This window comes from Lissotriton vulgaris, chromosome 4_1, assembly GCF_964263255.1.
Source record: "Lissotriton vulgaris chromosome 4_1, aLisVul1.2, whole genome shotgun sequence".
Taxonomy (NCBI): Eukaryota; Metazoa; Chordata; class Amphibia; order Caudata; family Salamandridae; genus Lissotriton; species Lissotriton vulgaris.
The window spans coordinates 1,101,704,156-1,101,718,733 of NC_141691.1; the positions used below are offsets into that span (position 1 = coordinate 1,101,704,156).

The 14,578-nt window shown below is 44.9% G+C and overlaps 1 protein-coding gene across 6 annotated transcripts in view; it reads left to right on the forward strand.

Moving 5' to 3' along the window:
• ELP2 (elongator acetyltransferase complex subunit 2) overlaps window positions 1-14,578 on the forward strand; it is a 1,268,509-nt gene that overhangs the window by 603,703 nt on the left and 650,228 nt on the right. For all 6 annotated transcript variants that reach the window (XM_086965323.1, XM_086965328.1, XM_086965324.1 and 3 more), the window contains exons 11-13: window positions 1,412-1,512; window positions 6,439-6,570; window positions 9,269-9,418. In XM_086965323.1, coding sequence (XP_086821449.1) covers window positions 1,412-1,512; window positions 6,439-6,570; window positions 9,269-9,418 — 383 coding nt within the window. The remainder of the gene's footprint in view (window positions 1-1,411; window positions 1,513-6,438; window positions 6,571-9,268; window positions 9,419-14,578) is intronic.

A 14,578-nucleotide genomic window follows, 5' to 3' on the forward strand; every position in this document is an offset into this window, starting at 1 on the left:
AGTCATCAGGAGGTAGTCAGAAACTTCTCATTGCAAATCCTGCATAATGTCATCAATAAAACAATAAAAGACATACTGCTTTGTTCTATGGACAAAATAGGCATGTGAAGATTATATTTTTCAAGCAGCCAGGATTAGCAAGATATGGCATGAATGAGCACTAATACACTAATTTCTGGATATCGCCACAGTGTCATGAAACATCAAAGGAACATTTTTGAGTTTATAAAGAGATATATCGAGTCAATGCAGTCAAATCTGGCTTTGCATTCTGGCAAAACGTAAGGTAATAAAAGAAAACTTAGAATTCCTATTTTGGGATGTGGATGATCCTGGGATACGGCTGGTATAACAGCAGGATACACACAACCACGCCATAACAGACAGATCAAATGGAGATTTTTCTGGCTCAATGAATAGCAATAGGGAGGTCTAGTGGTACTAGACAAATGGCAGGATTGGTGACCTTGAGAAACACAGCGTTTGTTGATGAATAGGTTGGTGCAGACAGGGATAGTTAACATATGGGAAAGATCTCTTTCTTACCAGCTAGCACAGTTTGAGCTCATACAGAACTGTTCTTACATGGACTACATTATATACTAGGACTGGAAATGACCAGCTGAGAGATTGGTGTTGGGCAGAACGGGATGGAGGTCAGTTTTTATAGTGAGTTTACATATTGCACTAATGGTTAATACAATCAGTGTGTAAAAAGAGAGGACATAATCTGACTGGTTCAATGGACTGAAATATTTGATTTTTTTCTTAACACTGAATTGAAAATAGGGTCTATTAACACCTTGGCTGCTAAGGCAATTCCCATCCTGTGCTGGAAATTGCTATTCTACTTTATTCATGACGAGCTCAGCTCGTCATAAGCACAGCTCCAGTGTGCCTCATGACGAGCTGAGCTCGCCATGAGCAGGGAAGGGGTTAAGTGTCATATTTATGTGCTAATAGGTGTTTTTTATTTGCTCCAACAGTGATTTAGTGCGGTGGGTCATATGTTTTCGTTTAGCCCCTTCACCGCAGGGCTGATTCTCCCGCGGTGCGGGGGGGAAGGGGGGCCGCGCGCGGTGCTCGTGACGAGCTCGGCATGTCATGCAGCATGGCGGCACTGTGCTCATAATTAGCTGAGCTCGTCATGACCACGCCCGTTTGAATAGAACGCTCAGCACAGCAGGGAAATTATCCCTGCGTGGGAGCTCCGCAACGGTCATGACGAGCTCAGCTTGTCATGAGCACAGCGCCACTGTGCCTCATGACGAGCTGAGCTCGTCATGAGCACCGAAGGTGTTAAAGTAGATTTTTTGGGGATTTATCATATCACATTACATTTTTTAAGTAACAGTTTGGTGAAAATGCCTAACATGATTACTACATGTAATGCCTGTGCTTAATTCCCTAGATGGCAAGATTCATCAACCAATGTGTTTATTGTCTGCATCAATGGATAAAACTATGATACTTTGGGCACCGGATGAAGAGTCTGGCGTATGGCTAGAGCAGGTATGTTTGCATGTGTGTTGTTTTTCTTTTTTGTGTGCCTTTTTTTGGCTTTGTTTGCAATTTTAACCAATCTGTAGTTGACAGTTCAGCCCTTTTGTATCTTTTAGACACTGTCTTATTCTGGTAACTATATAAACACATTTTGACGGCAATGTTTAAATACCTTCATCTTAAATTTGACAACTACTCCACCATTTTACCATACACTACCATTATCTATAAAAACATTCCCCTCGTCCGTCATCCTTCATTGATTGAAAGTACCTTTCTTCAGTCCATTGATCACTAACCTAAAGTCACATTTTCTCTGTTCACAACCCCTGCCCATTAATTCCAACTCTATATTTACCTCAGCTGTTTAGTTGTCTGATTTAGTCCTCCTCTAACCTATTGTTTATTCTCTATATTGAATTTCCACTTCCAATTACCAGAAAATTGTTACGCTTGCATAATTTCAACTGTACATTTATATAGCTTGTAAAAATATCCAACCATCTGTATTTTTATGAGACTCTACTTCCAACATGTGGATATTTATGAAAACGTATCCATACTTCTTCCATCGTTACTCTTATAAGTTGCCTCCCCTTTTCCCTTCTCCTTGTACTTCTGTAAACAACCACTTGTTGACTTCCCCAGCTCAAGGTGGCTCATATCTCTTGTTTTTCTTTGTAAAGTACTCCCCTCCCCATCGTCTGTACCTTCTCCAGCACACCCCCTATTTAGGAGGCAGATGGTGCATATATTGCCCCCTAAAACTCCTCCAGTTTGTCTTTTTCTCTACCAAAATGTAGGAGAAAATTAGTCAGAAATGTTGGCAGTTCAAAAGCCAAGTTTGTAGTGGCTGATCTGCCTCTATGTGTGTCTAGAAAAATTACCTTTGTGAAGGTCTGCTGAGCAAAAGCAGCCCAACTTTCACTGAGTGTTAAAAATAATTTCCTTAACACACTGGAAATCATCACCAGTACATATGTAAGGCTAGCTAGATATATGTCTCACTTAGGGGTTATATTGCCACTTGTTTCTAACCAATGAAGCAAGAGGGAACATGTATATATTAAAAAAGATTGGATAGGCATATCTTGGGCCAAGATGGCATTGTAAGGGTAACCGGAGGGCTTCTTGATCTGCCGGAAGAAAGTGAGAATCCTCTGGTCCATTGGGGTCTGAGCAAAGCTGCAGTTGTGTGCCACACATTAGAGGTAACACCAGGACCAACCTGCACCAGCTCCCCTCTGAGGCATTGCACCATTTGCCCATATTTGGAGGAGACGGAGCTGCAAGAACACACCACCCAAAAATGGCAGCCACATCTTCGATATGGCCGCAGCTTCAGGAGGTACCCATGGAACATGGACGTGGAGAAGTGTGGCTCAGGGGTTAGAGGCGGCAGACCCGGAAGCTGAGATCGGTCCTGGACCAGGGTTCAATTCCCCGCCTCGGCGGGTCTTGGGCTCAAAAATTCCACGGACTCGATAATTCTCGTTCCGGTGCCTACTCGACTCACGGGTTCACACTCTGCAACTCTGGGCAATAGCTTGCTTAATCTCCACTACGGCCCCTCGCGGCGGGATGCCTGGCTTTCACCTTGTGGATACCCTGCTGGGGTTATCTCACAGGGGAATACCAGGACGGATTCCCAAGGCAAGCGCCTTGATGCCTTCGGGTGATATGTGCGCTATATAAATCGCAATACATTTACATTTACATCTTCTGGGGCTGTGTAGCTCTGATGCTCAGATCGACCCAACTTCATAAAGGCCCCAGGTGCATTATCGGATGCATGCCCAGCACCCGGGAGCACCCGCACTGAAGATGCATGGGGCAACTATAGAGACCACGACTAAATGACATACTCTGCTGCCTTCCACCTGGGCACTTGCGATATATTGGCCAACCCTCCAACGGATCCCTGGGGCTAGAAAATAAAAGTACAGTGATCTGTACTCCGGTGACAGCATACTTACTGCCTCACAGGTGACAACTGAAAAGGCGATGGCACGGCCCTCTGAATTAAATGTGAGGCCCATTGCTGCACCATAGGCTCAACCCTTACAAGTGAGGGGGGACACAGAGTTATGAAGTGAGCTGGTGGCCCTCCAAACACCCTAGGGCTTCTGCACCTACCCCTTAAGAGCGCTGCTTTAGTAGGGGGCAATGGAGATCAGACTTGATGTAGCTGCTGCATAGGGACTCCATCCACATCTAGCATTTCCAGTGGTTGCACCAGGAAAGTCAGCCACCTGAGTTCTGGAAGACCTATAGGACCCCAAACGGTCTCTGTGTTGAGAAGTCTCCAACTACATGCACTAGCACCTTGACCACACCTATCCCCGCCTCACTCTGTGAAGGACAGGGCAGGTGAAGGTTTGTCATCCGGGATCCTATACCGGTCTGAGAGCCCCACATCACGGCCGTGGTGGGACCTCTTTGAATTGCCAATGGTTCCTACCCACATATAGACATCTCCGCCCACAATGAGTCTGCCTGCAGGAGCGGATGGGGCGGGGGGACTCAACACACTAATCTATGCATCAACCCTGCAAAGAAGCATTACAGATGCCCTACTTCTGGTGGACATCAATACATAGCTGGGAAGCTAACACACTAAAGATTCAGCTACACTGCATGAGCAGAAAGGCGCATGAGCCCACTTTTCCAGGTAAGTGGACAACTCTTAAGGCCGGAGGTATAAACTACCTTCGACCCTGAAAGCAACTCTTTGAGGTCCACCTGGTCCATATCTTCATGTTCCCAGTGAGGAAGTAAGATGTTGGTGTGATCGAGCTTTTGTAATTTAAATTCATCCACGCGGCGGACGGTCACACACTAGGGATGTCTAAAAACAACCGTAATGGGTCAATCAAGTACTTAATCCAGCACATCTCCATTAAAAAGAACAAATCCCTTCACAAACAAACTTGTCAACATCTAACCCTATCCTTATGCTGTGAGGTGGCAGACTCTTAAAAACTGGGCATGGTCCTGCCAGTGCCAGGTATTGTAACAGGTAAAGGTAGGAGAACAATGCCAGCAAAGAATCCCTCCACCCCCTTATGAAGTGAATTTCTAGTAAAGTAAAGTTTGGATGCAAAACACCATCCCCCCGTCCCACATATATACCACTGCCGCTTGATTAGCGTGTGGCTGGGTCCATGTCTTCATTAGCATTTTGAGAGTCCGGTTTCTGGGCGAGCACAGCGTTGGAGTTCTGGAGATGATCGGTTGTCCCCCTCCAGGAATTCCTTAATTTTTAAGGTGCTTCATGTATTCTTTCTTGACACCCCATGCCGTTCAGGGCTTCTTGGACAAGAGTTTGGTCTGCAGCTGATCCAATGTGTTGTCTTATGGTGAACTCATGCAGAGGAAAGCAAGCGTTTTTTACAAAGATATTGACACTAGGGTGCGGCCTTCCCAATTGAAGATGATGCGGATGGGATGGGCTCATTTCAAGGAAGCTTTGTACCACAAGAATGTTATGATGGGTCAATGCTTGTTGCTTCTGAAACGTGAGAACTGAGAGTTCCTGGAAGATTGGAAAAGGGACCCTGCTGTAGAGCATTGGGCCTCCCAACCTAACAGCTTTCATAACTTTTCTTCTTCTTATAAGTAATGCCAGCACGCTACGATGTCTGGCAGTCCCTAGATGCTTGTGGCTACAGGTAATGCTCTGTGGGCCCTGTTTGAACGCAGGGGCAGTCTTCCAGTTTTTTAAGGATAGCTTCCAAGAGGCCTTGAACCTTAGCTTTAACATTCTTCCCCTCCACGCCCCTGGGCATACCTTGAATGCGTAAGTTGTACAGGCAATATCTGTTTTCCGAATCTGGTTTTTCCATCATGGCTATCACTTGATTGTTTAGTCGTAAGAGGCAGGTTTGGTTTTGGTCCAGATCCAGAGTCTTCTCATCTTTGGTGCAGTCAATCGTATTCAAGCGTCCACCGTTTTCTTCTGCACTTCTTTAAGACCATGGCAAAGGTCCACTCCAACCCCAGTAATCTTGGTCTTGATGTCTTGGAAAACTTCATCGTGAAGGATTTAGCTATTCTTTCATTGTGTTCCAGTCTACAAAGGTCTTGGTGTCTGCTTGATACCCAGTTATTGGTTGGCTTCCACTGAAACCTAAATTGTTTGTTATTGTTGATGCCCTTAGTTTTGGAGTCTTGTTTTATGCTCCATCCTTCCACTAAAACACTTATGACGGCACATAGTCCTCTAGCCTGCAGCCTTTCACTCCCTGCCACCATCTCACCCTTCACACTTAGCACTTGTAGCATTAAAGATTTAAACAACCTGGCAAAGAGGTACTCTCCCTCCATAAACTACCACTTTTGAATACAGATGTAGCCCTCCTCCAGGAGACCCACCTGCTCCTCTTGGACCAGGTTCGCCTTTGGTCCAATCTATTCCCCATGCAAACCATTTTCCTCATCTAAGCACAAGACAAGTGGAGTGGGAATTCACTTGAGAAAAGGGTGAAAAATTTCACACCAGAAGTTTCCGAAAAAACAAGAAAGCAAGGTGTGTGGAATTGCGAGGCACATTCAGCAGCCACATTCTTAATGGCATTTCAATGTATTGCCCCAACCAGGGGCACAAGCATTTCTAGTGTCAGGCCCCAGGAACTCTTTTTCACTGGGCATAGCAACCCGTTATCATAAGGGAGATTTAAATATAGTTATGGTTGGGGATGTGGGCAGAACGAACACAGCGCACACAGAATGGTATGGTAGTCCTGTCTCGTCCCAGGAAATTCTACCTGGAATTAGTAGGGCTGGTTGACAATATAGACATCCTCTAAATAGGGATTATTCCTACTATTCATAACTGCGACTGTTTTTTTTATTTATTTCGTTACTAGTTCATTTTAAGGGCTGTGAGTAATTCAGCTATTAAAGCCATTATTTCTCTGCTCTAATTTTTTTCAGATCCGTGTGGGAGAAGTGGGTGGAAACACGCTTGGTTTCTACGGCTGTCAATTTAGTCCTGATGGATCAATGATTCTTGCCCATGCCTTCCATGGAGCCTTTCACCTCTGGAGACAGAATCCGTCCATAAAAGTAAATCTGTTGCATGATTAGCAAATCATTACTTACTCTAATAGAGTGTACTTTCCTCCAGGATTCTGAAAGTTAAGGTGGACTGTTTGGAGTGTTATGTAGGCGATTTTTTGAGAAAATGACAGTTGTCACAGTTGAGTTATTTTCAAATTCTTCAAGCTGCTGTAGAATAAGAGGGCTCAGCAGGACTTGTAAGAAAATCTAAGACAACATCATAGCAGAAAGATCACGTAAGTAAGGGGCAAGAAGAGACCAGACACAAACTATGGAGACAATAAAATAAACCTTGACAACTAAAATGCAAATATTATCAGGTGAGTGCTGCTCCATACAAAGGCGTAAAATGAGTGAAGATATCATCATCACTCTGTTTATCAGGCAGAATCCTTACACAACTGTCAGGGAGGACTGGCCGTACCTTATCGGAGAAATACACTCCGACTGCACATTCTGGGTATGTAGTTGAATGTGGAAAACTTGAGACTGACAAACTGTGGTGTTTTACCTTTCACACAATTGTAGCTTTAGAACATTCTTTACTGCCTAAGGTGAATAACTTGAGGTTGAACTTCCATCTAATGGACTGAGTGCTTGCTTTTAGTTGAAGACCACATTGTTCAACTAAAAGACGATGATATATCCATTTGAAGTATGTTCTACTCATGATCAAACATTCTCTAAGAGAACGAAAAAGGATACATTAATCACAGTTCGTATGGGTGGATTGTTTGGAAGGTGTACATTATCCTTACAGGTGTTCCATAGGGTGGATTGGTTGGCTTTGTGACCTTCCTAAAGAGCACTTTATAATATTGAGTGGAGTGTGTAATGGGTTGTCTCTGGATGGTGATTTGAAGTAAAGGTTAAGGTCTTTTAACCACCCATCTAACCTGTGTTAGCTGCTGTTTGCCTGACACCAGTTTACTTCTGACTGACATCCCGCTGGTGTATTCTTCTTCTGGCCTTTTGTGGCTACAGCAATTGGTCATACTATTTCTCCTAGTCTAGGAGCTACGTTTCCTGGTAAGGGGTTGCTGGCTAGGGTTGAGGGGTCCTTAATTTTCATTTATAGCTATTTCTGTGGATCCTGTATTTGTTCTTCAGTGGGAACTGTCAGATTCTGGGTCCTTGAAGGTTTGTTTCATAGGGTTATGTTCCTGCATGACAGAGGGTTAATGACTAATTGTCACGGTTGTGTTCTGTGTTAGAGGGATTGTTTTGTTGCAGTCTAAACCTGGGCTCTGTATATCTTCATTGGTATGGGCAATTTTTTACTTGGGCATTTATTAACACAGGTATTCTGAAAACTGGCATTTTGCTTAACGGTAATGATGGTATAGGTGATTTTGGTTCAAGGAGGCAAATAGATTTGGAATTAATAATGTTTAGATACATAGCGAGTGTGTGTGTTTATGTGAGATCTGATTTGTAGACGGGTCTAGCAATATGTGCTTTTCTGTACTGTTATATCTCGGGTTGTGGTGTCTAGTAGTGTTGTTTTCTGGGGTGCGACGTAAGTGAGTAGATGGGAAGTGATATGATGAAAATGAGGAGCTACTCAGAGACTTTTGGGAGGTGAACTCATGGGCTTGTTGGAATTTCTAATGGTCGGAGTACTGTGGATTTAATTTACACTTTAGAACTCAGGTCCACTTTTCTGGATGTGGTTTTCAGGTGTTATATTGTTTGGGTGTTAATGATTTTGTGTTGACCTTGGCCAGACATCTTTCATAACACAGTACTGCAGCCACCGCCATGTAGTCGCACACAGTTTCATCTCTGTGGGTTAATGTTTGTACCAAGAGCTGTACCTTAAATACATTAGATATAGAAAAAGATCAAATGCATGAACCTGTTGCCAAATACTGAAATGAAAACCTCTAGTTGCTATCAGTCAGTCAGCCATATCACTTTATTCGATTCTTAAATTATTAAGATAATAAATGTACAAAAAGCACAATATAAAATACACATTAAATAAAATACAACTTTCATGATTCAAATGGTAACAATGATTTGTTTAAGGCAGTAAATTTAAAAACAAGATAAAATTCATGATTCACAGGACGTAATGGTCCAGCCGCCTAGTCTTCTATGAAAGGAGTAGATATGAGGCCTCAGTAGAACATATTAATTCATTAGATAGAAATTGTAAAAAATACAGAGCTGGGCGACACTAGGTAAATTGATATTTACGCATAAGCTGCCAAATAAATATTTTGCCGTGCGTCTTATTAAATTTACAGAAAAAGAGAATATGTAGATTTCATTGAGAAGAGCCATCACACGGGCAGGGTGAAAGATCGGCTATAGTGTAAATACTAGCTGGGAAAGAAAGCATTCAAGGAATGAAGTTCAAACGAAACCTTACTATGATAAATCGATGGCGTGGATTGGTTACAAGAAATAAGTATCCCGGGGCGCTTTCCTGTTCAATTGGGCTTTTCGATATTCTGGAGAGAGTGGGCATTGGTATATCCCCATATTCCTGCCCCATAAGTTGCCACTGATATTGATTTAGCAGAATAAACCTTTTTGATCATCTTAAGGGGCTTTGCACCTAATTTCTCTATAAAGGAATCAAGTTGCTATCATCTATAAAACATCAGGAGATATAAATGTTGCCGCAATATTTAAGTTTGTTATAATTGTGTACTGCTGCTTATACTGATTTCAATGTAATGTTCTTTTATTTTAGGGGGAGTGGAATCCAGGTGTGGTCATTTCAGGACATTTCAACAGTGTCCAGGGTTTGAGGTGGGATCCCAAAGGAGACTTTATAGTAACAGTAGGTTTAGATCAGACAACGAGGCTGTTTGCTCCATGGAAGAAGACAGACCAGTCACAGGTATATTTATGTCAAATAATATATAAGCCAATTAAACCTCCTCCTGTGTTCTCAGTTCAAACCATACAACATCTAAGTAGTCTTTTTTTATTAGATGTTTCATAATCTCTACATTTAAATGCAGTAATCGACTTATTTGACTCTTCAGTTTACTCCCCCCACCCTTTTCTGTCTCACTAATGTTTCATTTGGAACATGTGTTTAAAAAAGCCACAGTTATAAAATGCAACATGCCTCAGCTCACCCTGTACAAGTAACAGCTGACAAATCTCCTTACCACAGATTGTCATGTATGATTTTCTTCTGAATTTGATCATGTGATTGGAGGGTATTGGGTATGTAATAGGTGTACTAAGACCATGGTGTGAGCAAAAGAGAACTGTCCTTCTGTGGGAGGATTTTGGATATTGTAAGCTTGAAGACCGATTCCTTTTTGAAGAGGAAAGTCTTTAATTCTTTACTGGGCAGTTGATGACTAAGCCAAATTTGTGATATACTGTGAAACACATTTACAACAAGGGGTGGTGAGGGACAGAGTCTCTGAATTAAGCAGAAAGCTCTCACCCAGTCAAGAGATCAGGGCTAGATCCAACACCGTTTTTTAGCTCACTGCACCATCCCAGTTTCAGAACCTGGCTGTATGCAAATTAGTCTGTTCCTGTCCCAGTGCATGATGGGAACAGGGCAAACCAAACTACAAAAGCCAATTCTTACACTGGGAAGGAAACAAGCTCCCGGGGACCGGTTTCTGGCATTACAGCCGTCTTCGGCCCGGTTTGCTTGAATCCTGATGGTGCAATGAGCAAGGGTCTCACATCTGAGAATACCCTTCCACGCTTAGGGTGGACAAAAATATTTACAACACGGGGTGGTGAGGAACAGAGTCTCTGAATTAAGCAGAAAACTCTCACCCAGTCAAGAGATCAGGGCTAGATCCAACACCGTTTTTTAGCTCACTGCACCATCCCAGTTTCAGAACCTGGCTGTATGCAAATTAGTCTGTTCCTGTCCCAGTGCATGATGGGAACAGGGCAAACCAAACTACAAAAGCCAATTCTTACACTGGGAAGGAAACAAGCTCCCGGGGACCGGTTTCTGGCATTACAGCCGTCTTCGGACCGGTTTGCTTGAATCCTGATGGTGCAATGAGCAAGGGTCTCACATCTGAGAATACCCTTCCACGCTTAGGGTGGACAAAAATATTTACAACAAGGGGTGGTGAGGGACAGAGTCTCTGAATTAAGCAGAAAGCTCTCACCCAGTCAAGAGATCAGGGCTAGATCCAACACCGTTTTTTAGCTCACTGCACCATCCCAGTTTCAGAACCTGGCTGTATGCAAATTAGTCTGTTCCTGTCCCAGTGCATGATGGGAACAGGGCAAACCAAACTACAAAAGCCAATTCTTACACTGGGAAGGAAACAAGCTCCCGGGGACCGGTTTCTGGCATTACAGCCGTCTTCGGCCCGGTTTGCTTGAATCCTGATGGTGCAATGAGCAAGGGTCTCACATCTGAGAATACCCTTCCACGCTTAGGGTGGACAAAAATATTTACAACAAGGGTTGGTGAGGGACAGAGTCTCTGAATTAAGCAGAAAGCTCTCACCCAGTCAAGAGATCAGGGCTAGATCCAACACCGTTTTTTAGCTCACTGCACCATCCCAGTTTCAGAACCTGGCTGTATGCAAATTAGTCTGTTCCTGTCCCAGTGCATGATGGGAACAGGGCAAACCAAACTACAAAAGCCAATTCTTACACTGGGAAGGAAACAAGCTCCCGGGGACCGGTTTCTGGCATTACAGCCGTCTTCGGCCCGGTTTGCTTGAATCCTGATGGTGCAATGAGCAAGGGTCTCACATCTGAGAATACCCTTCCACGCTTAGGGTGGACAAAAATATTTACAACAAGGGGTGGTGAGGGACAGAGTCTCTGAATTAAGCAGAAAGCTCTCACCCATTCAAGAGATCAGGGCTAGATCCAACACCGTTTTTTAGCTCACTGCACCATCCCAGTTTCAGAACCTGGCTGTATGCAAATTAGTCTGTTCCTGTCCCAGTGCATGATGGGAACAGGGCAAACCAAACTACAAAAGCCAATTCTTACACTGGGAAGGAAACAAGCTCCCGGGGACTGGTTTCTGGCATTACAGCCGTCTTCGGCCCGGTTTGCTTGAATCCTGATGGTGCAATGAGCAAGGGTCTCACATCTGAGAATACCCTTCCACGCTTAGGGTGGACAAAAATATTTACAACAAGGGGTGGTGAGGGACAGAGTCTCTGAATTAAGCAGAAAGCTCTCACCCAGTCAAGAGATCAGGGCTAGATCCAACACCGTTTTTTAGCTCACTGCACCATCCCAGTTTCAGAACCTGGCTGTATGCAAATTAGTCTGTTCCTGTCCCAGTGATTGATGGGAACAGGGCAAACCAAACTACAAAAGCCAATTCTTACACTGGGAAGGAAACAAGCTCCCGGGGACCGGTTTCTGGCATTACAGCCGTCTTCGGCCCGGTTTGCTTGAATCCTGATGGTGCAATGAGCAAGGGTCTCACATCTGAGAACATCTGGGTCCCCGGTAGCTTGTCTCCTTTCTGGTGAAGAATTGGCTTGGTAGTTTAGTCTGCCCTGTTCCCATGATGCACTGGGCCAGGGACAAACTGATTTGCATATAGCCAGGTTCTGAGCTGGGATGGGGCAGTGAGATAAATAACGGTGATGGATCAAGCCCTGATCTTTGGACTGGGTAAGAGTGGTCTGTTTAACTCAGACACTCTGTTCATCACCACCCCCTTTTTGTAAATCGTTTTTGGCCACTATAGGTGTGGCAGGGTATACGCAGACATGAGTCCCTTTCTCACTGCTCCATCAGGATTCAAGCAAGCCGGGCCGAAGAAGGCTGAAATGCCAGAAACCGGTCCCCGGTAGCTTGTCTCCTTTCTGATGAAGAATTGGCTTGGTAGTTTAGTCTGCCCTGTTCCCATGATGCACTGGGCCAGGGACAGACTGATTTGCATATAGCCAGGTTCTGAGCTGGGATGGGGCAGTGAGATAAATAACGGTGATGGATCAAGCCCTGATCTTTGGACTGGGTAAGAGTGGTCTGTTTAACTCAGACACTCTGTTCATCACCACCCCCTTTTTGTAAATCGTTTTTGGCCACTATAGGTGTGGCAGGGTATACTCAGACATGAGTCCCTTTCTCACTGCTCCATCAGGATTCAAGCAAGCCGGGCCGAAGAAGGCTGAAATGCCAGAAACCGGTCCCCGGTAGCTTGTCTCCTTTCTGGTGAAGAATTGGCTTGGTAGTTTAGTCTGCCCTGTTCCCATGATGCACTGGGCCAGGGACAGACTGATTTGCATATGGCCAGGTTCTGAGCTGGGATGGGGCAGTGAGATAAATAACGGTGATGGATCAAGCCCTGATCTTTGGACTGGGTAAGAGTGGTCTGTTTAACTCAGACACTCTGTTCATCACCACCCCCTTTTTGTAAATCGTTTTTGGCCACTATAGGTGTGGCAGGGTATACTCAGACATGAGTCCCTTTCTCACTGCTCCATCAGGATTCAAGCAAGCCGGGCCGAAGAAGGCTGAAATGCCAGAAACCGGTCCCCGGTAGCTTGTCTCCTTTCTGGTGAAGAATTGGCTTGGTAGTTTAGTCTGCCCTGTTCCCATGATGCACTGGGCCAGGGACAGACTGATTTGCATATAGCCAGGTTCTGAGCTGGGATGGGGCAGTGAGATAAATAACGGTGATGGATCAAGCCCTGATCTTTGGACTGGGTAAGAGTGGTCTGTTTAACTCAGACACTCTGTTCATCAACACCCCCTTTTTGTAAATCGTTTTTGGCCACTATAGGTGTGGCAGGGTATACTCAGACATGAGTCCCTTTCTCACTGCTCCATCAGGATTCAAGCAAGCCGGGCCGAAGAAGGCTGAAATGCCAGAAACCGGTCCCCGGTAGCTTGTTTCCTTTCTGGTGAAGAATTGGCTTGGTAGTTTAGTCTGCCCTGTTCCCATGATGCACTGGGCCAGGGACAGACTGATTTGCATATAGCCAGGTTCTGAGCTGGGATGGGGCAGTGAGATAAATAACGGTGATGGATCAAGCCCTGATCTTTGGACTGGGTAAGAGTGGTCTGTTTAACTCAGACACTCTGTTCATCACCACCCCCTTTTTGTAAATCGTTTTTGGCCACTATAGGTGTGGCAGGGTATACTCAGACATGAGTCCCTTTCTCACTGCTCCATCAGGATTCAAGCAAGCCGGGCCGAAGAAGGCTGAAATGCCAGAAACCGGTCCCCGGTAGCTTGTTTCCTTTCTGGTGAAGAATTGGCTTGGTAGTTTAGTCTGCCCTGTTCCCATGATGCACTGGGCCAGGGACAGACTGATTTGCATATAGCCAGGTTCTGAGCTGGGATGGGGCAGTGAGATAAATAACGGTGATGGATCAAGCCCTGATCTTTGGACTGGGTAAGAGTGGTCTGTTTAACTCAGACACTCTGTTCATCACCACCCCCTTTTTGTAAATCGTTTTTGGCCACTATAGGTGTGGCAGGGTATACTCAGACATGAGTCCCTTTCTCACTGCTCCATCAGGATTCAAGCAAGCCGGGCCGAAGAAGGCTGAAATGCCAGAAACCGGTCCCCGGTAGCTTGTCTCCTTTCTGGTGAAGAATTGGCTTGGTAGTTTAGTCTGCCCTGTTCCCATGATGCACTGGGCCAGGGACAGACTGATTTGCATATAGCCAGGTTCTGAGCTGGGATGGGGCAGTGAGATAAATAACGGTGATGGATCAAGCCCTGATCTTTGGACTGGGTAAGAGTGGTCTGTTTAACTCAGACACTCTGTTCATCACCACCCCCTTTTTGTAAATCGTTTTTGGCCACTATAGGTGTGGCAGGGTATACTCAGACATGAGTCCCTTTCTCACTGCTCCATCAGGATTCAAGCAAGCCGGGCCGAAGAAGGCTGAAATGCCAGAAACCGGTCCCCGGTAGCTTGTCTCCTTTCTGGTGAAGAATTGGCTTGGTAGTTTAGTCTGCCCTGTTCCCATGATGCACTGGGCCAGGGACAGACTGATTTGCATATAGCCAGGTTCTGAGCTGGGATGGGGCAGTGAGATAAATAACGGTGATGGATCAAGCCCTGATCTTTGGAC